The 27209-nt window shown below is 41.8% G+C and overlaps 1 protein-coding gene and 2 long non-coding RNA genes across 14 annotated transcripts in view; all 3 read right to left on the reverse strand.

Moving 5' to 3' along the window:
- Nucleotides 1–27209, reverse strand: part of SPTLC1 (serine palmitoyltransferase long chain base subunit 1) — a 101372-nt gene that overhangs the window by 17425 nt on the left and 56738 nt on the right. For 3 of the 12 annotated variants that reach the window (XM_036894646.2, XM_057498465.1, XM_057498464.1), the window contains 7 exons: nucleotides 25782–25889; nucleotides 23593–23688; nucleotides 22822–22918; nucleotides 21723–21777; nucleotides 10224–10341; nucleotides 7152–7225; nucleotides 4595–5655 (listed from right to left, as the gene is read on the reverse strand). In XM_036894646.2, coding sequence (XP_036750541.1) covers nucleotides 5562–5655; nucleotides 7152–7225; nucleotides 10224–10341; nucleotides 21723–21777; nucleotides 22822–22918; nucleotides 23593–23688; nucleotides 25782–25889 — 642 coding nt within the window. In that variant the 3' untranslated portion in view covers nucleotides 4595–5561. The other 9 variants (XR_005026704.2, XM_036894648.2, XR_008996436.1 and 6 more) reach the window with 7 other exon arrangements.
- LOC130682959 (uncharacterized) lies at nucleotides 2074–3215 on the reverse strand. The gene is made up of 2 exons (XR_008996461.1): nucleotides 2678–3215; nucleotides 2074–2620 (listed from the first exon to the last, which is right to left on the reverse strand). It is a non-coding gene; the product is annotated as an uncharacterized LOC130682959 (long non-coding RNA).
- On the reverse strand, nucleotides 14746–21712 carry LOC130682960 (uncharacterized). The gene is made up of 2 exons (XR_008996462.1): nucleotides 21330–21712; nucleotides 14746–21297 (listed from the first exon to the last, which is right to left on the reverse strand). It is a non-coding gene; the product is annotated as an uncharacterized LOC130682960 (long non-coding RNA).

The raw sequence follows: 27209 nt of genomic DNA on the forward strand, positions 1-27209 counted from the left end.
CTGGGTCAAATGGTATTTCTATTTTGAGTTTTTTGAGGAACCTCCATACTGCTTTCCACAATGGTTGAACTAATTTACATTCCCATCAGCAGTGTAGGAGGGTTCCCCTTTCTCCACAACCTCGCCAACATTTGTTGTTGTCTGTCTTTTGGATGGCAGCCATCCTTACTGGTGTGAGGTGATATCTCACTGTGGTTTTAATTTGCATTTCTCTGATGATTAGTGATGTGGAGCATCTTCTCATGTTCCTGTTGGCCATCTGAATTTCCTTTTTGGAGAAGTGCTTGTTCACATCCTCTGCCCATTTTTTAATTGGATTGTTTGCTGTTTGTTGAGATATGTGAGTTCTTTATATATTTTGGATGTCAACCCTTTATTGGATATGCCATTTATGAATATATTCTCCCATACTGTTCTCTTGGTGGTGTCCTTTGCTGTACAGAAGTTTTTCAGCTTGATATAGTCCCATTTGTTCATTTTTGCTTTTGTTTCCCTTGCCCAGGAAGGTATGTTCACGAAGAAGTTGTTCATGTTTATGTCCAAGAGATTTTTGCCTGTGTTTTCTTCTAAGAGTTTTATGGTTTCATGACTTACAGTCAGGCCTTTGATCCATTTTGAATTTACTTTTGTGTGTGGGGTTAGACAATAATCAGGTTTCATTCTCTTATATGTAGCTGTCCAGTTTTGCCAAAACCAGCTGTTGAAGAGGCTGTCATTTCCCCATTGTATATCCATGGCTCCTTTATCGTATATTAATTGACCGTATATGTCTGGGTTAGTATCTGGACTCTCTAGTCTGTTCCACTGGTCTGTGACTCTGTTCTTGTGCCAGTACCAAATTGTCTTGATTACTGCGGCTTTGTAGTTGAGCTTGAAGTTGGGAAGTATCCCTACTTTTGCCCACTCTCCTTGGACTAAAAGTTCAAACCTATTCTTAAATGTATTTCTATTGTCCCTTGACTTGCTGTAGTTATCTGCTTTGTCAGTGTGCATTGTGATACTTAATGCAAAATTATTTGTAACTGTTGTATCATTATTATGAATTACATCCTTTAGCATTTTATGCCTCATGTCTTTTGGCCTGAATTCTACCTTGTGATGTCAGGATTACTATCCCTGCCTTTGTTTGTTTCCATTTTTCTTTGTTTAGCTTTTCTGAGCCATCAAATTCAAGCATCTCTCTTGTATATAGCATGGTGTTGTATTTTGCTTTGAAATCAGTCTGAAAATTTCTCTTGGAGAAGGCAAGTGAATTTACTGGTATGATTAATATTTGGTATCAACTCATTATTTTGTATTTTTGTGTATAAGGTGCTATTTTTCCCTCTGTGAGGTCTTATTTTGCCTTTTTATTTTATAAGAGCATCTAGGAAGGTTTGTGTTTTGCTCTGTCTTTACACTTATAACTTCTTATAAAGTCCTTATTCCTTTCTTAATCTACTACTTCCTGTCAGTTCTAAATACCACTGTACTCTCATTATCTGCACAATAAGCTTATAGCACATCCTTGATTTGTATTTTTTTCCCTTGAACCTCTTGAAAATGCTGCTCTACTTGTTTCGCTTTGTATGTTGCTATTGAGATGACTTTTTATCTGTTTCATCAACAAGGTCCCTACTCCTCATCCATTCTCCTTACCATGCAGTAAATAGGGAATTCAGGTTTAAGTATTCTCCACAGCATAATCCATACTGTAGGTGTGGGTTATAGATTTTATTTGATGTCATTATAAGCACAGTGTTTTGAGAAGATGGAGACATTCAGATCTGGGTGACCATGATTATTCTCAAACATTTCTATCTTCTGGGACTAAGATTTGCTGCTTACAAGGAAAGATAGCATCAGCCTCATATACCAGATTATTGTCTTATTTTGTAGATTTTAAGATGCTCCTTTTCACATGGAAGCAACCTTCTATATGAAAGTTACAACTGAGAGATGAATGGATAAAGATGTGGCACATACATACAATGAATATTACTCAGCCGTAAATAGAATTAAATCTTGTGATCTGCAACAAGAGCAAGGGACCTAGAGGGTATTATGGTAAATGAATCAGAGAAAGACAAATACCATGTAATGTCACTTTTATGTGGAATATAAAAAACAAATGAACAAATAAAACAAACATTCATAAATATGGGGAAAAGACTGGTGTTTGTCACTGGGGAGGGGTTTGGGGAGATGGACAAAATAGTTAGAAGGGACAATAGAGGTACAAACTTTCAAGTATAAAACAAACTACTCATGGGGATAAAGTACAGCATAGGGAATACAGTCAATAACACTATCTTTGTGTGATGACAGATGGTAACTTCAGTTATCATGGTAAGAATTTAGTAATGTGTAAGTTGCTGACTGTTGTACACCTGAAACCAGTATAATATTGTGTATCAATTATATTTTTAAAAACATCTCTGAGACTGAGAAGAGAATCTGGTATCTAAAAAAGAACAATAGGCCTTTCCACCCACATTATAATAGGTCGTATATAGAAATTCATCTTGCAACTGATGGCATATTACAGACAGCGGAAGTATGGTAGACTAAATAAATGCACATGGTCCAATTAGTGGAATTGTGAATTTTAAGGGCTGCTATCTTTCTGGCCCTAACTTGCCTCAAAGCCCCACTTTTCCTAGTGAGAACCTAGCTGTAGATAACAAAAGAAAGAAACATAGCCACGTGGTTCCCACCTCCCCTGTGTGCAACTGTGCAGAGTGGAAATGGGCTCCAAATGCGTCCCGCAGTGCTCAGCCCAGCTGCCACTTCTCTCCCAGGACCACTAAGGCAGCACACAGAATCCCTTCCTGTATCTGGAAGAGAAATGTGTAACCTGCTTCAAATTTGGGATGACTGGTTTTTCTCAGCATTTTGTCTGTTTTATACTAACTTTTTCCTAGCAAATATTTTTATGGTGTATATTACTGGGCTGTGGTTACTATATAGTTTTAATGGGAAGACTTTACTTTTGGTTCTTTTTTTTTTTCCTGAAAAATCTTTATTCACCTTCATTTAATTTTTTTTTGGTATCATTAATCTACAATTACATGAGCAACATTATTGTTACCAGACTTTCCCCATCATCCAGTTCCCACCACATACCCCATTATAGTCACTGTCCATTAGCATAGTAAGATGCTATAGAGTCACTACTTGACTTCTCTGTGTTGTACAGCCTTCCCCGTGCCCCCCCTATATTGTGTGCTAACCATGATGCCTCTTTTCCCCCCTTATCCCTCCCTCCCCACCCATCTTCCCCAGTCCCTTTCCCTTTGGTAACTGTTAGTCCATTCTTGGGTTCTGTGAATCTGCTGCTGTTTTGTTCCTTCAGTTTTTTTCTTTGTTCTTATCCTCACATTCTTTACCCTCCTCTTGAAATATCCATAAAATAGCTACTCACCACTTCCTTGCTATTCCTGAAAACGTATTGGTAGCAACGTTTCTTTCTACATTAAGTCATATCCACTCTTCAACTTCCATCTCCACCCTCCATCTCCAGGCCTCCTGGTTCTGTGTCCTCCTTATCTTGAGGGACCTTTCTGATCTTTCTCAAGTTCACCAACTTTTAATGGTCACATGCTTGATGTTGTCATTATTGGACAATATGCTTTCAAAATCACACACTCTCAAATGGTCCAATTTCCAACTGACGAGGACTTTGTTCTCCCAATTAGATATCTTCCTGCACGCTTGTCTTTAAACCTCATTCTCTCCAAACCTCTTCTCAATCTTCTCCTCTGAGAGCTGCCCTCTGTTTCTACCTTAGATTTTTATGGTGATTTATTTTATTTTACTTTCCCCCACTTTTCTTAACCCCGGCTGACCTCTCTCTACCCGATTCCTCATTGCACCTGCCTGGAAATACTTTTGCTTCTTTTTAAAATGTTGATGTGTTGATGTGTTTTAAGAACTGAAGTGAAATAGTGTGTGTTATTCTAAATCTTTCTCAGGAACTTCAATCATTTTAAAAAAGTAGCAGTAAACATCTACATGTTGAAATTTTGGCTCAGAAAGTATTATAAAAGTAGCTGAAAAGTTACTATCTTCATCTGTTTATAAAAATAACCGCTCTGGTACTTTTGTAGTCAGAAGTACCCAAGGCTTAAGTCAGAAATTTCAGGTACCATACATTGAAGAAATTCATATTTCTAAGAAATTAGTATTTCCTAAACACACACAAAGAATACTACTCTAGATCTGCTGAAAAATTAAAAATCAATAGACTATTCCATTGAATACATTACATATGTAAACTGGTTATCAGGAATGTACATTTATTTCATTAAAAACAAAAGATTCATCCCCCAAAGAGTTACTGTTATTTTTAAAGCACCAGCAATCACAAGGCACATATGTACGAAATACCTCAAGCAAAATGGAAAGTAAACTTTAAAAAATATGTTATTTAAAAAAGATATTGGAGACCCTTTGCTAATTTGAACATATAAAAATGACTGGTTTTTAAAGGTTTTATTCCTTTACCTTCAGCAAGAGAAGGAACAATGGTGTACTACCTATGCACTTCCTTGTGGCACATATTACAACCATTCATACCACCTAACTTGGTTTGTTAAAGAAAAAACAGCGAAAGTACAGCTTAAAATTTTTATTTTTAGTGCTTTTACAGCTTTCCTTAGGTATTTGGAACTTGCAAGCTGAAGTGAAACAAAAGTCTTCCTTTCCTTGGCTTAGGGAAGCCCTGTAGTTCTGGCTCCCCAGGCAAGCCCAGTAGACAACAAAGGAACCCACCCAACATACTCTAAAGTATCAAGGAAATGATTTCTACTTCGGGGTCATCACAATAACCCTCTTCCTAAAACAGACTAGCGGCCAACACATAATAAATGTAAAGTCAACTTTATTAAAATAAAATAGCATTTGATTTATATTATTCCTAATTAAGAAGCATAATGATTATGTTCTGGTTAGAGAGGCTAAAATTAGCTGTTAGAAAATGGTGTACCATCACTATTTAGTGTACATAAAATTCGAGGGTTCAAATAGAACAAAAAGTTTATAATAATCACACAAAAAATGTTCCTTTATATATTAGCCACCATTGAGCTTCATGTGATGAGGATTGAAAAGATGTGGTTGAATTAGGTCTTCAAGAATGTATTTTGTATCATGTTTGTTGAAGTGTTCCTCTAAGCTTTAACGCTGAAAAGACATTTTTCTAGGAAATATTAAGGAGTGCTTACAGAATCTTTTCATTTTTATTAGAAGGAAGAACAGACTGAAGCTCTATTTTCAAATGATAACAAAAAAATATATAAAATCTAGTATCTTAAAACATTTAAATAGTACTAAATAGCACAATTTAAATAACAGATATGTGCTGCTGTAAGTTTTCCTCTTAAAAATCACTTCCTGGACTTAGATGTGTGTTCTTTTTAAGAATAACCAGCATCCTGCATGTGGTCACACACCGAGCCCATACCCACCCATCTGGTGACAACGCCATCCCTTATTTGCAGAGCCTCCTCTGGGTGCCAGCCTCTGACCGAGGCCCGTGTGCATGCCGTGTGCACAGCTGTCCAGCCAGCCGCCAGGCAAGACTAAAGCAGCACGGCCTGGGCTACCTCCTTGATTGTGGATGCAGCTCTGTCCAGTTCTTCCTCCGTTTGCTCCACTGTGACCACAACCCTAATGCTGAGAAATCAGAAAGGACACAGATGACACTTGAAAGAAGAGTCCACACGAAGGGATTTGGGAAACAAAGTTCCATGGAACACGACCCACATGTGGCTGACCTGATGTCCACAGCACTACCGTGGCAGAGTCCAGTAGCTGCACAGGAACCCATGTCCTACGAGCATAAACCATTTCCCACCTGGCCATTTACAGAAGTTTGCAGCTCCCAGCCTGGGCTATAAGTGTCCCAAGTCATAGTAACTTCACAGTATACCAGGAAACTGCTCTTAAATAGTCTATTGCTTCAAGCAGTACCAGGCCCAAAACATGAGTTCAGTATTTCTCACATTGTTTGGTTGCTCATAATTGTAATTCAACAAGTCATAAGGGGAATTCTGTAATACTTTAAAGCAAGGCAGAAATTTTCAAGTTTCCAAATATTGAAGAAATATCAGCTCAGCAGGGCAATTCTACTCTGTCCTCTTCATTCCCTCTGCAAACATCTGCACCATCCACTGGACACGTACTGAGCTGCACTGTGCTGGGAAGGGAGCCCTGTGAGCATAAGACAAACACGCCGCCCTCCACCTGCAACCCAGACCACACCTGTGCACGGGGTCCTGGGCAGCAGGAGGGCAGGATCTTCAGGGTGTGTTCGAGCTGCCGCCAGAACCCAGCCTGGCGCTCACTGCCGCGGGGCTCTGGCTCTGGTGCTCTTCCAGGTCCTCCTGACCCTCCCCAGTCCCCTCACCACTACCTCTCAAGCTTGGGCTCTGGCTCCCCAGACACACTTGTAGTCCCTACAGCACCGACATAGGTCTCCACACACAAGATGCCCACCAGGTGTCCGTGACCTTGTTTGACGTACTTCGGTTTCTGGGTTTGGCTCACACAACACCTGAGCTCAGAAACCTGAGTCCCTCCCAGGCCACAACCAACCATGCCCTCCTGTGAGCTCATGACTTCATGCCATGACCCTGAACACCTCACACTCTGGCTGTCTACCTCTGTCAACTATACTGTAAGTGCCTCATGGCCAGAATCAGGAAGTTTTCTTGAATGACTACCAGTGTTTTCAACCATGAGTCAAGGTGCCTTCTCACACAGGGCTTCTTATATCTCTGGATTTCCCCACTATACTGTTTCTCCCTGGCTGGTGTGTCAGCATTTGGATGCAGTGCCCACAGTAGCAGGTTGAGCATGGCCACCTGTCCTAGCAGAAAGTGCTGGCAAAGCATGTGGCAGATGTTTGCTTACAGAATTACATCCGCCCCAGTTCCTTCTTGGGAGCTCAGACATGTCCTTAAGTTAACTGGGAGGGTACACTGAGTGCTGAGGGCCTTTTCAATTTGAAAACGTATAGTTGAAGAACAGAAAACAGGTGCCACACTACACTTTAATGATACACCCTCTTCCTTATCCTGGGATAGTCTTTCAAAAATTTTCAAAACAATACATTTCATACAGAGTTTAAAGTAGGAAAAAAAAAAAGTTCCATTTTAACGTCCACCAACCTTGGAGGAGGGAGGCACTTCTCTTCTTTCTCTAAGTAGCGTGCCTGAGTTAAAGCGATGCTTCTGTCCATGCACTGTAGGAAGAAAAGGGACACATTAGCACCTGCACACTGGGAATTCAAACAGGAACACACTGCAGTGCATCCTCACAGCAGTTCCCACTCACTCAGCCACCTGTGACTGTGAGAACAGCGATACCAAGCCGTTTCCAGCAGCACTTGCCACAGCCTTTCTGCAGGGCTGCAGGGTGGAGGGGTCTGTTCTGCTCTGCCCAGGACAGCAGCTACAAGCCCATAGAGTTGCTTGTGCCGCTGGGACTGAACGTTTTAGCTCATTTAAGTTTAAGCAGTCCCAGCTAGCTGGTGGTTCCTACAAATAAAGCAGAAATGGGACGGGTAGTAGTACCAGGAAAACCCTGCAGGATGACCAAGACTGGATTTAAGAGTAACTCCAGCAGAATCGTGGCAGAGAGGAACTGTTCACACAGTACCTCAGACTTCCGTGTGTTACACTTAAAGGCCAGGTGCTGGCCAGGCTCACAAGAGGCTAGGGCCACATATTTTTTGCACAGCTTTTCCACACATTAACTGCCTGCTAACATTTTTTAAAAATTACCATTCCCTATGAAAATAACAAAAGCAGTTTCTTTTTGGGGGGAAGGAGCTTTTAAATCGGATGGCTGCACTATCTTGTGAGCAGACTAAAAACCACTCAACTCTGTACTTTAAAAGGGTGAAATTTATGCTAAGTGAACATATTTTTTTAAAATCCACCAGAGCAAGGGGTGTTGTAGAGAAGAACAACTATTCTATGCTTGGCAGTAAAGGCATTTCCTTGGAGAGGGCGCACTGTGCAGGCTGCAGGCCAGGTCTTCCTCTGCTGGGAAAAGATGGAAACACCAGGAGAACAGGACAGACACTTGCTGATGCCATATTCTAGAAGAGTACGTGGAAACTTTCCTCCTCCAGAGAACATCTGGACTGGCTCTGCGTCTAGCCCTGGCTAGTTAAAAAACATCCTAAACCATGGCTCAATTTGTAAAGACAGTGTGTTACCAAGCAACTCAACAAAAACTTGGCAAAACCTCTTGGTTAACAATAAATACAGAACCATGATTCTTTCCTTGCCCCCAAATACTGACAAGAAGAAGAGGGGGAAGGACAGGAGCTTTGCAAGATGGAAGCTGTGATGATACGAAGAAATCGTAGATCTTTATTTTTCCTCCAAATACAGGCTTTCCAGACAGTGTTATGTTCTTTCCCAAGACCCTGCCCTATTCCATTTAGCTCCCCAAATGACTTCCTAAGGATAGCCAGCCCCGAGCTGGGGCTTGCAGAGGAGCTTGGGATCTGGGGGTTGCCGCAGACGCCCTGCTGGGAGGGCGGCCCACCGTGGCGCTGCATCGACAGCCCCGAGCCGCCTCCCTCTCGTGCAGTCTCCGGTCTTCCTCCAGCATAAGCAGTGAGCAAGGACAGAGGTGGACTTCACGTGGAATGCCCCCAAGCATCAGAGGATGGCCCAGGTCCCAAGACATGGAGGGGGCACTGAGAACTGTCTGAGAAGTCCCAGGGAGGCGCCAGGAGGAGGATGCAAGCTCCAGCATGGACACGTGGCTCTGGGGACTGCTCTGCAGCAGGCAGCCCAGTCACACCTCGGACAACCAGGTTTAGAAAATACACTCAGCTGTCACATGAAGGGCATGTGATGAACCTTACACTGGTGTGTCTGTTTAGCTTGTATTTAATTTATAAATCGTGTTGGTTTAACATTTGTATAAGCAAGTTTGTATGAGACTGATTCCTTTCACATCTATACACGACTGGGTTACATTACAATGAAAGCATCGAGGGCAGTGAAGGGGGTCTGTGGGAGGTTCTTCCCTTGAAGGAGAGTCTTCCGTGTCTTCAGAGAGGATCTGTGACATTCCTCACCCAGCAGGGCCAGAAGCTCTCCGGCCTGACTGTTCATCATCTGACATGTTTCCATAAGCAGGACTCTCAGATTCTAGGTGTGAGACTGACCCCAGACCACGCCGCACGATGCTCCTCGTGCTCCGTCAGGCCAGGTGACATGGCTTACAGCGCAGCACGCAGGACAGCTAAAGCGGCTATGGAGCCAGAACTTGTCGGTCTCATCCTGTTGTCTCCACACTGAGCAGCCATTGCCTCTGGACAGGGCCCGACCTCCCAGGGCCGAGCCACAACTGGGCCAAAGCACATGATGGGGTACAGCTGCCTCTGTCACCCTGACACCAGGCAGCACAGACTCGGAGCCGGAGGCCCTGCAACCCCCAGGACAAGCAGGACAAGAAGGCAGGACGCTTGTTCTCATCCTCACGTACATGCTAGATGCACTCCTGAGTCAGGACAGGGCGGCAACCCCAGCACGCATGCCCCGCTGCAGGGCCAGACGACATTTCTCCGTGGGCAGAGAAGCAAGGCAGGCAGGGCTCCAGGAGTTCAGCTCTGCTGAACAGGGCGTGGGTCTTCCCGGTGATGACTCTCCTACTTAGAACTGAATTACTTTAGGAGTAAGATGACTTTCATAAGATAAGCACATTAAATTGGCCTCCCAATCGGGCATGGTAAGGCATACTTCCTTCCTTTTTGGTCACAAGAATATTCTGACCTGTGTCCGGGCTTTGTGGAGGTTCACCCCACTCAGCTGCCCAGTGTTATGTGTGACACTAGACACAGTGCGGTGCCCACCTACATGCATGGAAGGCTGGCTTTGTCAAGTAAGCAAATGGGTTTTCTGCAAGGCTAATCATTCAAAATAGAGAAATATATTTCAGTATCATATGGCACAGAACACAAATTCAATGTGTGTTGAAAATGGACCCAATGGGACAACTGCAGCCTGACAGCAGCATTGGGCTACAGACACCTCAGGGCAGGGCTGGACGCCCATAGGGTTCAGGTACTTAACCAAGTCCATGCAAGGGTGACCAGCAACTTCTGCCACCCCTACCCCTTGAGGCAAAAAGATATTTCCCAAGTGACATAAAATACACTGTGTGGGTTCAGAGCAGACGTGGTATGAGGAGATTCACTCGAGTAACTAGGCACTTACTTTATTTACAATTTCCTGGAGCAGTTTAACATCTTGTTCTCGAGACCCAGTGCTCTCTTCTAGCTGCAGGTGAAACGCTGGAGAAAGTGGCTCCCCCACTACTTTTAATCCGGAAATGCTAAGGAAGGGAATGCACACATGAGCATAAATGCCTCCCAAGCTCAAACACACCTCACATAAAAATGGATTTATAAAGTCTGTGCTGGTGAGTGTACCAGAAATGTGTGACTTCTATGGGACTGTCATGTGACGGACTCCAGTTCTGACCAGACAGATGTGTGCCAGGCAGTGCACCCTCCTGGACACACTGGTGCTGGTTCAGGGAGCATGGCCAGAAGGGGCTCGCTGTTCTGGGGGAACCCACTGGCGCACAACTCACAGGACTCAAATGACCCCCATGCTCCCGCCAAGTGTACAGTCACTGCTCCTCTGGCCGCTTCCTCACAGGCCCACTCACGCCGGGGCACCTGTGCCCTCCTCATATGCTCTCCCGTCCTGCCACTGCCGGCACCAGACAGCTGTCCCAGCCCAGTGTCGCCTCCCAGGGCATCCTTCCCACAGCACCTGCAGCAGGGAAGAGGCTGTGCATCATGTTTCCTTCATGGGCTACTTATTACACTGGAAACAATGTTACCCTGTTACTACGTAAGCATTTGTAGCTTATCTTTCATAAATTATAGGAGTGACTTCTGATATTAACAATCTTTTTATTTTTTCAGCTTAGTTTTTGTTATCATTAATCTACAATTACATGAAGAACATTATGTTTACTAGGCTCTCCCCTACACCAAGTCCCCCCAACAAACCCCATTACAGTCACTGTCCATCAGCATAGTAAGATGTTGTAGAATCACTACTTCTCTTCTCTGTGTTGCACAGCCCTCCCCTCCCCCTACCCCCCACATTATACGTGCTAATCATAATACCCCCTTTCTTCTTCCCTGCCCTTATCCCTCCCTACCCTCCCATTCTCCCCAGTCCCTTTCCCTTTGGTAACTGTTAGTCCCTTCTTCAGTTCTGTGATTCTGCTGCTGTTTTGTTCCTTCAGTTTTTCCTTTCTTATTATACTCCACAGATGAGTGAAATCATTTGGTATTTGTCTTTTTCCACTTGGCTTATTTCACTGAGCATAATACCCTCTAGCTCATCCATGTTGTTGCAAATGGTAGGATTTGTTTTCTTCTTATGGCTGAATAATATTTCATTGTGTCTATGTACCACATCTTCTTTATCCATTCATCTACTGATGGACACTTAGGTTGCTTCCATTTCTTGGCTATTGTAAATAGTGCTGCGATAAACATAGGGGTGCATCTGTCTTTTTCAAACTGAAGTGCTGCATTCTTAGGGTAAATTCCTAGAAGTGGAATTCCTGGGTCAAATGGTATGTCTATTTTGAGCATTTTGAGGAACCTCCATACTGCTTTCCACAATGGTTGAACTAATTTACATTCCCACCAGCAGTGTAGGAGGGTTCCCCTATCTCCACAACCTCCCTAACATTTATTGTTTGTCTTTTGGATGGCAGCCATCCTTACTGGTGTGAGGTGCTATCTCTTTGTGGTTTTAATTTGCATTTCTCTGATAACTAGCGATGTGGAGTATCTTTTCATGTGTCCGTTAGCCATCTGAATTTCTTCTTTGGAGAACTGTCTGGTCATCACCTCTGCCCATTTTTTAATTGGATTATTTGTTTTTTGTTGGTTGAGGTGCATGACCTCTTTATATATTTTGGATGTCAAGCCTTTATCAGATCTGTCATTTACGAATATATTCTCCCATACTGTAGGGTACCTTTTTGTTCTATTGATGGTGTCCTTTGCTGTAAAGAAGCTTTTCACCTTGATGTAGTCCCACTTGTTCATTTTTGCTTTTGTTTTCCTTTCCCGGGAAGATACGCTCATGAAGACATCACTCATGTTTATGTCCAAGAGATTTTTGCCTATGTCGTCTTCTAAGAGTTTTATGGTTTCATGACTTACATTCAGGTCTTTGATCCATTTTGAATTTACTCTTGTGTATGGGGTTAGACAGTGATCCAGTTTCATTCTCTTACATGTAGCTGTCCAGTTTTGTCAGCACCATCTGTTGAAGAGACTGTCATTTCCCCATTGTATGTCCATGGCTCCTTTACTGCATATTAATTGACCATATATGTTTGGGTTAATGTCTGGAGTCTCTATTCTGTTCCACCGTTCTGTGGCTCTGTTCTTGTGCCAGTACCAAATTGTCTTGATTACTGTGGCCTTGTAGTAGAGCTTGAAGTTGGGGAACAAGATCCCCCCCACTTTATTCTTCCTTCTCAGGATTGTTTTGGCTACTTGGGGTCTTTGGTGTTTCCATATGAATTTTTGAACTATTTGTTCCAGTTTGTTGAAGAATGTTGTTGGTAATTTGATAGGGACTGCATCAAATCTGTATATTGCTTTGGGCAGAATGGCCATTTTGACAATATTAATTCTTCCTAGCCAAGAGCATGGGATGAGTTTCCATTTGTTAGTGTCCTCTTTAATTTCTCTTAAGAGTGTCTTATAATTTTCAGGGTATAGATCTTTCACTTCTTTGGTTAGGTTTATTCCTAGGTATTTTATTCTTTTTGATGCAATTGTGAATGGAATTGTTTTCCTGGTTTCTCTTTCTATTGGTTCATTGTTAGTGTATAGGAAAGCCACAGATTTCTGTGTCTTAATTTTGTATCCTGCAACTTTGCTGTATTCCTATATCAGTTCTAGTAATTTTGGAGTGGAGTCTTTAGGGTTTTTTATGTACAGTATCATGTCATCTGCAAATAGTGACAGTTTGACTTCTTCTTTACCAATCTGGATTCCTTGTATTTCTTTGTTTTGTCTAATTGCCATGGCTAGGACCTCCAGTACTATGTTAAATAACAGTGGGGAGAGTGGGCATCCCTGTCTTGTTCCTGATCTCCGAGGAAAAGCTTTCAGCTTCTCGCTGTTCAGTATGATGTTAGCTGTGGGTTTATCACATATAGCCTTTATTATTTTGAGGTACATGCCCTCTATACACAATTTGCTGAGAGTTTTTATCATGAATGGATGTTGAATTTTGTTGAATGCTTTTTCAGCATCTATGGAGAGGATCATGTGGTTTTTCTCCTTCTTTTTGTTTATGCGGTGGATGATATTGATGGATTTTCGATTGCTGTGCCATCCTTGCATCCCTGGGATGAATCCCATTTGGTCGTGGTGTATGATCCTTTTGATATATTCTTGAATTCGGTTTGCTGATACTTTGTTGAGTATTTTTGCATCTCTGTTCATCAGGGATATTGGTCTGTGATTTTCTTTTTTGGTGGGATTTTGCATGGTTTTGGTGTTAGGGTAAATTTGGTTTCATAGAATGAGTTTGGGAGTATTCCCTCCTCTTCTATATTTTGGAAAACTTTAAGGAGAATGGGTATTATGTCTTCTCTGTATGTCTGATAAAATTCCGAAGTAAATCCATCTGGCCCAGCAGTTTTGTTCTTGGGTAGTTTTTTGATTACCGTTTCAGTTTCTTTGCTCGTAATTGGTTTGTTTAAATTTTGTGTTTCTTCTTTGGTCAGTCTTGGAAGGTTGTATTTTTCTAGGAAGCTGTCCATTTCTTCTAGGTTTTCCAGCTTGTTAGCATATAGGTTTTCATAGTATTCTCTAATAATTCTTTGTATTTCTGTGGAGTCTGTCATGATTTTTCCTTTATCATTTTTGATTCTGTTGATGTGTGTTGATTCTCTTTTTCTCTTAATAAGTTTGGCTAAAGGCTTATCCATTTTGTTTATTTTCTCAAAGAACCAGCTGGTTTCATTGATTTTTTCTATTGTTTTATTCCTCTCAATTTTGTTTATTTCTTCTCTGATCTTTTATGTCCCTCCTTCTGCTGACTTTAGGCCTCATTTGTTCTTCTTTTTCCAATTTCAATAATTGTGACGTTAGACTATTCATTTGGGACTGTTCTTCCTTCTTTAAGTATGCCTGGATTGCTATATACTTTCCTCTTAAGACTGCTTTCGCTGCATCCCACAGAAGTTGGGGCTTTGTGTTGTTGTTGTCATTTGTTTCCATATATTCCTTGATCTCTAGTTTAATTTGTTCATTGATCCACTGATTATTTAGGTACATGTTGTTAAGCCTTCATGTGTTTGTGAGCCTTTTTGTTTTCTTTGTAGAATTTATTTCTAGTTTTATACCTTTGTTGTCTGAAAAGTTGGTTGGTAGAATTTCAATCTTTTGGAATTTACTGAGGCTCTTTTTGTGGCCTAGTATGTAGTCTATTCTGGAGAATGTTCCATGTGCACTTGAGAAGAATGTGTATCCTGTTGCTTTTGGATGTAGAGTTCTATAGATGTGTATTAGGTCCATCTGTTCTAGTGTGTTGTTCAGTGCCTCTGTGTCCTTACTTATTTTCTGTCTGGTGGCTCTGTCCTTTGGAGTGAGTGGTGTGTTGAAGTCTCCTAGAATGAATGCACTGCATTCTATTTCCTCCTTTAGTTCTATTAGTATTTGTTTCACATATGCTGGTGCTCCTGTGTTGGGTGCATATATATTTAGAATGGTTATATCCTCTTGTTGGACTGAGCCCTTTATCATTATGTAATGTCCTTCTTTATCTCTTGTTACTTTCTTTGTTTTGAAGTCTATTTTGTCTGATACTAGTACTGCAACACCTGCTTTTTTCTCCCTGTTGTTTGTGTGAACTATGTTTTTTCATCCCTTGACTTTTAGTCTGTGCATGTCTTTGGGTTTGAGGTGAGTCTCTTGTAAGCAGCATATAGACGGATCTTGCTTTTTTATCCATTCTGTTACTCTGTGTCTTTTGATTGGTGCATTCAGTCCATTTACATTTAGGGTGATTATTGAAAGATATATACTTATTGCCATTGCAGGCTTTAGATTTGTGGTTACCAAAGGTTCACGGTTAGCTTCTTTAGGATCTTACTGTCTAAATTAACTCACTTATTGAGCTATTTTAAACACTGTCTGGTGATTTTTTACTTCTCTCCCTTCTTATTCCCCTTCTGCATTCTTTATATGTTGGTTGTTTTATTCTGTGCTCTTTTGTGTTTCCTTTAACTGCTTTTGTAGGTAGTTGATTTTATTTTTGCCTTTAGTTAGTATTTGGTTGGTCTGCTTTCTTTGCTGTGATTTTATTTTCTCTGGTGACATCTATTTAGACTTTGGAGTGCTCCAGTCTAGAGCAGTCCCTCTAAAATACCCTGTAGAGGTGGTTTGTGGGAGGCAAATTCCCTCAACTTTTGTTTGTCTGGGAATTGTTTAATCCCTCCTTCATATTTAAATGATATTTGTGCTGGATACAGTATTCTTGGTTCAAGGCCCTTTGGTTTCATTGCATTAAACATATCATGCCATTCTCTTCTGGCCTGTAAAGTTTCTGTTGAGAAGTCTGATGATAGCCTGATGGGTTTTCCTTTGTAGATGACCTTTTTCCTCTCTCTACCTGCCTTTAACACTCTGTCCTTGTCCTTGATCTTTGCTATTTTAATTATTATGTGTCTTGGTGTTGTCCTCCTTGGGTCCCTTCTGTTGGGAGTTCTGTGTACTTCTGTGGCCTGATTATTTCCTCCCCCAGTTTGGGGAAGTTTTCAGCCATTATTTCTTCAAAGACACTTTCTATCCCTTTTTCTCTCTTCTTCTTCTGGTACCCCTATAATGCGGATATTATTCTTTTTGGATTGGTCGCACAGTTCTTTTAATATTGATTCATTCCTTGAGATCCTTTTATCTCTCTCTGCATCAGCCTTTATGCGTTCCTGTTCTCTGGTTTCTATTCCATCAATGGCCTCTTGCATCTTATTCATTCTTCTTATAAATCCTTCCATAGATTGTTTCATTTCTGTAATCTCCCTCCAGATGTTATCTCTTAGTTCTTGTATATTTCTCTGCAGCTCCGTCAGCATGGTAATGACCTTTATTTTGAAATCTTTTTCAGGAAGATTGGTTAGGTCTATTTCCTTCTCAGTGGTTGACTCTGTGATTTTGGTCTGTATCAAATTCTTTTGCCTTTTCATGGTGATAGAGGTAGTTGTGCGGGGCTGCCGCTGTGTGTCGGCTGGGAGAACGTCCCTTCTTGCTGGTTTGTGGCCTTCCTATCCTGGGAGAACAGTGACCTCTAGCGACTTGTGCTTTGGCAGCTGCGCACATACGGAGCCTCTGATTTTTGCCTGGCCGCTGTGGAGTTAAGCTCTGCGGTTGCTGTGGCGTTAAGCTCCATGGTTGCTATGGGCATGGCTGGCCTCAGTCTGCTGCTCCAATATGGCGCAGCTGCATCAGAGGGGAGACAGGCAGGAGGCTGTTCATCGCCATGAGGAGCCTCCGAGCTGCGTTGCTGCCCAGGGGGTTATAGCGCCCGGTGTTCCTTGGGATTCCCAGCTGCTGGGCTAAGTGTCCTGGAACGCTTCCTTCCAGCTGTGGGGTCCCTGTCCCTTTAAGACTTTCAAAAAGCACTCTCTTTTTTTTGTCCCAGTGGCGCTGGCTGCGGGGACCCACTCACAGGTCTTACTGTCCTGTTTCCCTAGTTTCCAGCACCCCACGCATGCACTATGTCTGCGCTCTGGTGCAGATGGCTGGGGCTGGGTGTTTAGCAGTCCTGGGCTCCCTCTCCCTCCCTGCTCCGACTCCTCTCCTTCCGCCGGGAGGTGGGGTGAGAGGCGCTCGGGTCCTGCTGGGCCGCGGCTTGTATCTTCATGAGGCGCTGGGTTCTCCAGGTGTAGATGTAGTCTGGCTGTTGTCCTGTATCTTCTGGTCTCTCTTTTAGGAAGAGTTGTCTTTGTTGTATTTTCAAAAATATATGTGGCTTTGGGAAATTTCCGCTGCTCTACTCAAGCCGCCATCCTGGCTCCGCCCTTCTCCGATATTAACAATCTTATATTCTGGTCATCAGAACATTTAGACTGAAAAGTTTAAATTTTACTTGAATTGTGATTATTTTCTTCAGCAGAGAAATCTGCTTCTCAGGGAGGAAGAGAGATTTCTTTCAGGGTTAAATATTTTATTTTCTAAATTATATCTTAATTTTATTTCTTTATCATAAATGTACATCACAGTGGTTCAACAGTCCCCCTCACCCCTCCCCCTTGGTAACCACTAGTCACTTCTCTGTGTCTATGAGTCTAATACTGTTTTGTTCCTTCTGTAAAACCCTGTATTTTCTAATAACTGTTCCAGATGCCATGAGAACAATATGCCAGGTAATTTAGTCAGATTCATTTAAAACCCATTTTTACCCCAGATAAAACTGTCTGACTTTTTGGCCTACTGTGTCCTAAGACAGAAATGGTTACAAATGTCTATCTGAAATTGGGCTAAACATTCTGAATGGCTTTCATTTAGTTTGCTTCACCTGGAAAGGTGTGCTTTTCCCTTAGAACGAAGCAAGCACAGAAGCACCTGGCAGCAGCTTCCAGTCACCAGATATGGTCAGGACTCCACAGGCTTTCACAGAAGACCACCATGTGACAAGCGCCATGGTGGGGCCAGAAGCAAGCCTCACCTGCCTTTTCAACCACCCGTGAACATTAGTGATTTGTGTCTCCTTTCTTTCAGTGTAATACATCTTACTAGGATCTCTCAATAAACCAGGCTGCAGATTGGAATTATGGAATCTGAGGATCTAGGGATTCTGGAATATGCAGGAACCTTCTAGATTAGTTGTTTTACTAAGCAATATGTTCTCAAAGCCCATTTCCTAGGTGAATTCTGAATGTGTTAAACTTGTACACAAAGAAGTATCCACTGTTTTAGGATATATGCTCTTGGGGAGAACTTAAAAAACCGCTTTTCAAATAGCATTTTTCATGTGAATTACCCTGAATATATACAAGGCACCTCCAGCCCAACTGAACCTGTTTTCAGTCAAACGGGTTCATCCCACATGTTGGTGGGGCGGGCTCGTGGGCAGGGAAGGGCACAATGTGCTCTCAGGCTGCTTGGATGCTGTCTCCAGACAAAAGTTTAACTAAAACTAAATGGACACAGAACTCTAGCTGGAATTCAGAAACCTAGAAGCTGTACTTCAGAGCCTATTATACTTATTAAAGACAAATTTTAGAGAATATAATATTCTATCCAAATGGGTAAATCCTAAGCATGGGGCCAGGTCCCAGGGATAGAGCAATCAGCAACAGTTCAGACATGGTCCATTATGTACATGCTTACAGTCTTGGGAGAGCACTGGACACAAATAACTATCTATTAGAATTTGGGGACTCTTCAAGATATCAGCAAGGAGGCAAACAAGCACAGTCTGCAGACTTCTCTCCCAAATGAAACTTCAGAGAGGAGAGAAGTGAACTGCTGATTAGAAGAGACTGAACAAAATTACCTAGAACTGAACAATGAAAAGGGTGCCTCTGAAACTGTTTATGTCTAAGATATTTATTGCAAAATAAGAAATAAAACCAATAAGCTAAATGTAAGAAGCTGAAAAGAGTAAGAACACAATTCAATGAAACAAGTAGAAAAAAAAGGAATTAATGAAAAAATATGATTAAGAAATATGTGAGGCAAAATAATAGATTATCATAAAAATGGAAAAGACAAAAACAACATAAAAGGGGGAAACAATACTGGAGAGATAATCAGAGACTATGCCCAACCCGAAGGCCCCAAGCCTAGAGAATCTGAGAGACAAGTCCTGCCCAGCTTTGGAGAAACAATCACACCCAGACTGTCTAATGGCTCCATAAAGCAAAAGTGGAAAAACTGCTCAGTCATTTATTGAAGCTACCATAACACTGACTCCTACCTTACATATAAAATAACAAAAAATTATAGTCCTATTTAAATTATACATATGGGTACAAAAATTCAAATTAAAATATCAGCTAATTAAATCTAACAGTACAGAAAAATACACTGTAATCAAATAAGGCTTTACTTGGGAATGCAAGGATGGCTTAACATATTTTCACAAGACATCAATGTAACTCAGCAGAAGACAAATCTATGATTTAAAAAGAACTCTTCAAATCTAAGAATATTGACTCAAAAATATATCTTTAGCTCAAGCCTCTACTTCAAACTTCAACTTGTATATCCAATTGCCACTCTCTACTCAATGTCTGAAGGCATTTCAAGCTTAATGCCCAATGCCAACCTGTCCCAAACACTTCTATCCATCTTACTAGCAATTTCATCTACTTGCTTAGACCAAACATCTTACGATCAACCGAGTCTTTCTCACTTACCTTGCATACGACCTTCTGACAAATCCAGCTGGCTCTACCTTAAAAATATATCCCAAATCCAAACACTTCCCACTGTTACTACAAAGGTCAGGTCACCATCATGTTTTGCATGGAGCACTGCAACCATTCCCCCACTGGGCTACTTGTTTCTGAACTTGCCACCATGTAATCTTTTTTTTCCCCAAGCACAAGGTAGTTTTGCTTAGACATAAATTCAGTTACATCATGCTATCCTTTTGCTTAGAACTAAGCCAAGGCTTCCTACCTGAGCCATGTTCTTGTCATGGCCTATGAGGCCTTACAGGCTCCAGTCCCTGTTACTTAGCCCTGATCTTCCACAAGGTGCCCCAGATCCCCGTCTTGCCACACTGGCTTCCCTGCTATTTCATTTTCTACTCTACCTAGACAACTGCATGAGTTGCTCCCACACCTCCTTTTTTGTACATTTGGTAGGAGGTGCCTGTGGAGTCCTCTAAGATATCAAGTAAGCCACTGGAAGTGAGACCTGGAGCCCTAAAGATGGGACCGACAGGAGATACAAATGTGAGCTGTCCACATACAGATGTCATGAAATGAAGAGGAGCTCCGGGTGTGGAAGGCACTTCTCCAAGAAGGTAACAAAGAAAAGAGGACCAGGGACTAAGCCTGAAGACGAGGATGTTAAAACCTTCAGAAGAGACCAGGATGAAGTAATTTCAAGAGGCAGAAAAGGCAGAAACTCCCCAGAACTGTGGTGTTAATAGAGTCCAAGGAAAGAAAGCTGTAAAAAGGCCCTGTGCTGGAGACTGGTGGGTTGAGTATGATGAGATCTGAAGACTGTCCACTGGATTTAGCAGCACAGGTGGTCTTTGGTGACTGCCATTGGGACAGTCTGGATCAAGTGCAAGAGTAGAGGCAGACGTCAGTAGTGTCAAGTGTGAACAAGAGGTGAGAGTGTGGAGAAAGCACAAACAGCTTTGGAGAAGATGAGCTGCAAAGAGAAGCAGAGAGGACAAGCTGCTGGGGGAAGGTGGGTCATGGGGCAGAGGGACTTAAGGCAAGGGAGGGAAGTGTACTCAAGTGCTAATCAAGTGACTCAAGAAAGGATGACAAAGGAGAGGGCCAGCAAAGTGCTGGTCCTTGAGAAGAAGAGCTTCAATGGCTGAAGGAGCATTTCTCTGGTTGGTACACGAGGGAAGACACACTCAGATACCTGTAGGGAAAACAAGGGAGCTCTCAAATGACAGCATGAGGCGAGGCTGTCGGCGACACATGGGTGGAGTGAAGGCAGGACTCTGGCTGGGAGAGAAGGAAAGATGTGAGGGGGTGGGGAAGCACACAGAGGGTTGGGCTCAGAGTGAGCACCCTGGCACCACTAGACAGAAAGAGGGGCCTGCCGGGGGCTATTCCCGAGTTCACAGCGACTCCAGTGTGCTGGGTTGTGTCGGTGTATTAATATTTCATAAATCAATGGAGCTGAAACCAACACAAATAACTCTCTCCATCATAAATCATGCAAGAGCTTCTATTACCATCATGCAGACACACCCAGAACCTGCATTATTTCGGCCCTGACTTCATCTGGAACAGCTGTGCGCTGCTCATTGCCAGTTGTCCTTCTAACAAAAGTCTTTACTTTCCATCCCTGGCAATAGAGAGAGGGCTTTTGTGAACAAAAGGACAGAAGGACATGTTTCCCCTTGGGGAAGGCAGCAAGAAACAGCCTGAGCAGCCGGAGTTCATCTTCTGTAACACCAGAAGTCTGGCTGAAGATGTTGCCAACCTCAATTTTTCTCTCAAAGTTAGAGGTAGCTTAAAGAACTACTCTTGGGTAGTTAAACAAACAAAACACTGAAGGTTCGCCTCAATTTCACTTGTTTTTCTTGTATTAATCTAAAATAAGAGAGTAATTTTCTAAAAAGTACTAAATAGACAGTATGGACATAGCATATAATTATGTCCTTTTACTCTTATAGATTTGGAGATATTCTCCAATATTTATGCTGGTCAGCATGTTCGCTATTTGCTATTTTCATCTTTGTATCTTCTGTACTGCTATGGTACTTTATTAATGAGCTTGTATCATTTTTAGAAAAACAAAGTCATAGTTCTTTAAGATAGTGGCAAAATGGATGTTCTGGTTTCACATACACAGAAAAATCTGAGTGAACTGAATTTTTGGTTTCTTAGTTGTAATTAAGTCAAACTGATCCAACTATTAAATGTACTCAAAACCAAAGAAGTGAGATCAAAAATCTTTCATCAGTTGTTTAAATGTGGCACAGGTAAGCCTGAAGTTGCAAACATGTAAAACTTACCCTTGTAAAGCTTTATGAATTCGTTTGCACTTTTCCATCAACATCGCAAAAATACCTAAATGAGAAAAAAAAAGCATTTGACAGTTTGTCTGGAAATTTGATATTAACCTAAAAATATTTTTAAAGAACCGGGTCATGTATTTGAAATGCTACAAATCCTTTCACATCCTAGAAAGTCACAAATAGCCGGCCAGGAGCTCCTCCGATGGCCCCGCGCTCCTCTCTCCCACACTAACCGACACCACCCCACCCACTTTCAGCAAAACCTGGCATGAGGTTTTCCCAAAGCCAAACAATGGCTCCTGTTCTTACTGAGATTCTAGAAATAATCTGGCAAAGAATAAAAGGGTATACATAAACTACTTATTTTGGAAATCTTAATCTGGTAAAAAACAGACCCTGTAGTAATGTTTACAATCTTTTCTTTGATATTTTCACATATTAGAAAGTTCAAAAACTAAAATATCTGAGCAGAAGGTAGGAGTGCCAGGTCTTCTGAAAGCAAGCACATGCATGTGCTCGTGTTCACAGAAATGCTTATATTTCCTAATTCTCGTAGTTAAAACGTGGAAAATGTATAAATTTAAAACATTTAATATTTATAAATAGCAGGTAATACCTGCTTTTCCATTTCCAGTCTAGACTTTGGTGAGGAGGGGCTGTCACAGCCAAAAGGTACCATTTACATTTTGTCGACTCTCCTAGTTAGGTATTTTCAGTGGCTGGTAAGCCAGGTTTGGCCTCAGCCCCAGCTGCGGACTGGAAGGCTAACAGGGAAAAAGCGGCAGCAGGTGTGAGCCACATGCACCAACAGGATGACAGCCGCCCCGAGCCTGCCCTCCTCCTCCTGGCATCTCTGCTCAGCACCAAGCCAGCCCTGCTTTGGCTCCACCCTGGGAACAGGAGGGCAGCCCTACACTGGATCCCCGAGGCAGGGGCAACTTCACTGCCTTCTTGCTGTAAATGCTGCGTGATGTAATTCGGAGCCGGAGCTTTGTTGGGGAAATAATTTTGTCCAGCTAGTTCCTCCCAAAGCACACCAGTACCTGGCCAACGCAGCCTGCAACATCTTTGTTCTCCGGGGCTTGAAAGGCCATACCTGGGCTCTCCTCCATGATGTTGAGGGCTTCGATGGCAGCAGCGGCTAGCAGCGGAGGCAGGGAGGCTGAGAAGCAGTATCCCTGGCCAGAAAGTCGCTGAGAAGAAACAACACACCAAAAACCTAAGCACATCTCTTTTTCACTTTCATTAAGAAATCTAAAGGTGCCAAATCTCTACACCACCTACCAAATAGTGTGTAGAAAGGGGAAGGGGAAGGGGAAGGTGCTGAGGTCCAGGCATGTGTAAAAGTTACACATGTAACAAAAACAGGACTTCTTTTCAGAAGGGAGATAATTTCTAAATCTAAGTATGTTGAGTGATTCTTTTTAAATAAAAATTGTGTAATACACTAGGTTGGTATGAAATTTTGTGATTAGAAATTACATTTTGAGGTGACCAATGACATAATTACAGTAGGCCCTTGAACAACACAGGCTGGAACTGCATGGGCCCATTTAACATATGGATTTGTTTCAATAAACATATTGGAAAATATTCTGGAGATATACGACAACTTGAAAAAGCATTTTATTTTCTCTACCTTTATTTTCAGAACATAGTATGTAAAATACATATGTAATACATACAATGTACAAGATACGTCAATCAATATGTTCACGCTTATTGGTAAGGCTTCTTGGTCAATAGCAGGCTATTAACTATACTTGGATTTTCGGCTGTGTGTGGGGGTCAGTGCCCCTAATGTCTCCAGTATTCAAAGGGTCACCTACAGTTTCAGCTTTTGCTTTTGTTTTTAAAAACAACCCACCTGATGGTCAATTACAAAAGACCTGCCACAGCAGAAACCCCCAATAGAAGCAAGCGAATTCTCCATATTGGCACTGATAAGATCAATATCATCAATCTGCCAGAAAAGAGGGATGGTGGTAGTTAAACCTCAATTTAAACAGAAAATACATTCCAACATCATGCTTAGAGATGAACCATCAGCACTAATCATGTCAACATCTGGATTCAAACACTGACATGAAAATAAAGGATAAACCATACGATACCCACAGGTGGAAGGACTGACATACTGGAGCCCAACTCTCAGTGTCTCACCTCACACTGATTAGCTGTTTCATCACACACTGATGATTTATGCAGCGGCAGAGAGGGAGAAATTAAAAGATGAAATCAAAGCTGGGTGATACTAAAAATATTGAGGGGTATAAAGTAAGATCATTTCCTTGTTCAAACGGTGGTCTGCTGGCCTTCTCTGTAGAAGCTACTTGAGATAAATAAAAAGAACTCTACCAGTTTTTAGAATTTTATCCTTACACCTAATTTATCTTTCATCTTTTCAAAAATAAAATCAATTTATCCAAACAGCACAGCAACCGATTCTTTGACCAAATTGGACCGATTGGGCAGTTAAAGACCCTATGTGCCCATGGGCTGCTGAGTGCCACTGTCTTTCCAACTCCTCAGTAACTCTCTGACCTCACAATGTGCTCCGGCCCCGGGCACCAAGTTCCTCTCTGGGTACAAGCAGCTGTTCCACACTCACTCACTGCTGGCTCTGACAGTGACTGGTCAGATCATGTCTCGTGTTTCCTAAGTGGTCCCCAGACCCAGCAAGAACACCTGGCACACCTTTTTTCTTTTAACCTTTTATTATGAAAAAATCTTAAAGACATACAAAAAAGTAGAACAGAATAAAGAATCCTCATCACCAGATTCAACAATTATCAACTCATGAACAATCTTGTTCTCTGTATAGCCTCCTCATCATTTCTTTGGAGCAGATTCCAGATTTCACAGCTTCCTCTACAAATATTTCAGTCTGCATTTCTAAAAGATATGGACCCTTTCAAAAACATAATCACAAAACTATTATCACTTGCCACCAAATGGAAAATATTGATCAAATATTCAGTGTTCAAGGATCTCTGTCTCAAAAAGCTTGCTTTTTACACTATTTTCTGAATCAGAATACAAATGAGGTCCACACATTCTGCTTCTTATTCAAGCCCTCGTAAATATTATCTCCATGAAAGCAGTTAGAAAACCAAAATAGTGAGGCTAGATAGTACCTTTTCCTTCTTTAGGATTTTCAGGCCTTAAAAATTGCTCTTGTGTAAATCTTGCTTCATTACGTTTCTATTCATCTGCAAATTCCTCAGTGCATTTAACTGCCAAATGTCAGTCTTTGAGGAGCACCTTCAGTCTAACTGTGTGGTGCTCACTCACTCTGCCTATCCTTTTTTTCTAGCACTGTGTGCGCAGTGGGATGAAGATAATCTAAGGTGATTTCAGGTTTTATAGTTCAACTTTTTAACACAAGTTGTAAAACTTTTGTGCACAGGATTTGGAGAGAAGCTTCCTTCCATTCAACCACCCAAGGTGCGTGGAGTCCGGTTCTGTAAATAGGCTGATGCCGCTCCTTCCTGAGGATCCGGGGGCAAAACCCACGGAGACCAGGGGCAGATGGAGCTCACTTTCGCTGGCAGAAACAATGTGACAAACTCACTTCTGTTCCCTGGGACCTTGAGGGGCTTTGCTGAAGCCACACCAGTGGTGCTTCCAACACTATACATATAAAAAGAAGGCATGGTTCTATCATCCCCATACACAAATTACAGTGAATCCAGAATTTTGAGTATTAGAACATCCTTTCACTGCCATCATAAATACCTTCAAAAAGATTACCCAGGGAATTCTTACTGATTCTAAGAAAAACATGGAAGGCAAATTTATTTCTAGAGAAGAGACACTGGAAGCCAAGAACAAATGCTACCAATTCTGTGGTCAGCCATGAGTTTACAGGTTCCAGGGGAATATGGGCTCCAGGTCAGCCTGACTGGCCCTCTGTGGGTGCAGGGAAGTGAGACACACAGGCTGTGTGGCCCTGCACATGGATGAGGAACACTGTCTTGCACCTATGCGGTCTACCCAGCAGGATGGAACTGCATGTTTTCTACATGAGGGAATGTTTGAAAAAGGAGAACTTACACTGATTCCAAAATGTTCTGTGACTCCTCGGCCATGCTCCCCCAGGACTCCAAATGAAAGACTTTCTTCCAGAAAGATCCTTGCTTTGTATTTGTACTTTAACTTAACCTAAGTGGTAAATGAAACACAACATGAAACACCAGTGGTCAGCAGCATAAAAAACATATTGGGAATAAAATTAAACCTAAAATAAAAAGGAGAAAAAACTAACATACAGCTGATCCTCAATATCGGTGGATTCTTATTTGTGAATTGCCTACTTACTGAAATTTATTTGTCACCCCCAAATCAATGCACAGGGTGCAGGACATAGGCGCAGAGCAGTGAAGATTCCCAGTCACTTGACATGCCCGTTCCCAGTTGAGCATGACAGGCCAGGGCCACAGCTCATACTGTAAACAGAGGTCCTGTTCACAGTCTATGGTTAACACGTTTCACATTTTGTGCTTTTGTGGTGCTTCTTTCAAAGGGCCCTAGCACAACACTGACTGTTGTCTTGTGTCCTAAGTGCAAAAAGGCTGTGTTGTGCCTCATGTCATACATGAGTTAGACAAGCTGCCTTCAGGCAGGACGTACAGTGGGTGGGCTGTGAGTCAATGTGAATGAACCAACACTACATGTTACATTAGGTGCCTCTGAACAGAAAACATGAAATAAGATTATGTACAGAGTGACTCATGAAAAATGAGACCAGAGGCTTACAGAAAACTCTCTGCCCTCCAAGCAGCATTTGGTAATTCAGTATTTGCAGCAGGTTTATAGAACATAACTATACATATACATTACACAACATAACTACCATGATTGAAAATCTACTGTACTGTAGATGCTCTAACAAGACTAATTTAACTCAATAATACAGACATATAATAATGCCAATTGTGAACAGGAAGTGTTAAGGTACTATAAGCATAGATATATAATCTATCTGTTAAGTACTGGTCTAATTAGACCTAAAAACTCATGGAGAACGTACATATTCTTCCCTCAGCACCACTGTGCTCTAATTTGGATTCATGGCATTTCTAATGCAGAAAATGTTCTCATTAGTGCATTTTTTCCTTTGCTTTCAGGCTTATGAGAGAGCCCTTTCCCATCAAAGGTTTAGATGAATACTTACTTATATGTTCTTCTAATTATTTCATGTTTTGTTTGTTTACACAGTGGGAAGCAGAACATATGCATGTTTGTGCACAGGTTTTTCCCCTAATATTTAATTGAGTTACTCCATATAATGTATGTGATCAGATTCACAACTGAATTGAAATACCAATTATCAACCATTCGAGTTTTCTATATATGACATGAGAAATTGGGCTCTCAAATTATCCTATAACTCATGTTTTTTTACTTGTGCCAGAATCATACTTTTACTTATTAAAGGCTTAATTAACTAAGATCCTTTTCCATGGAAACTATAGAAATAAC

The sequence above is a fragment of the Manis pentadactyla genome, chromosome 3, assembly GCF_030020395.1.
Source record: "Manis pentadactyla isolate mManPen7 chromosome 3, mManPen7.hap1, whole genome shotgun sequence".
NCBI classification, from domain to species: domain Eukaryota; kingdom Metazoa; phylum Chordata; class Mammalia; order Pholidota; family Manidae; genus Manis; species Manis pentadactyla.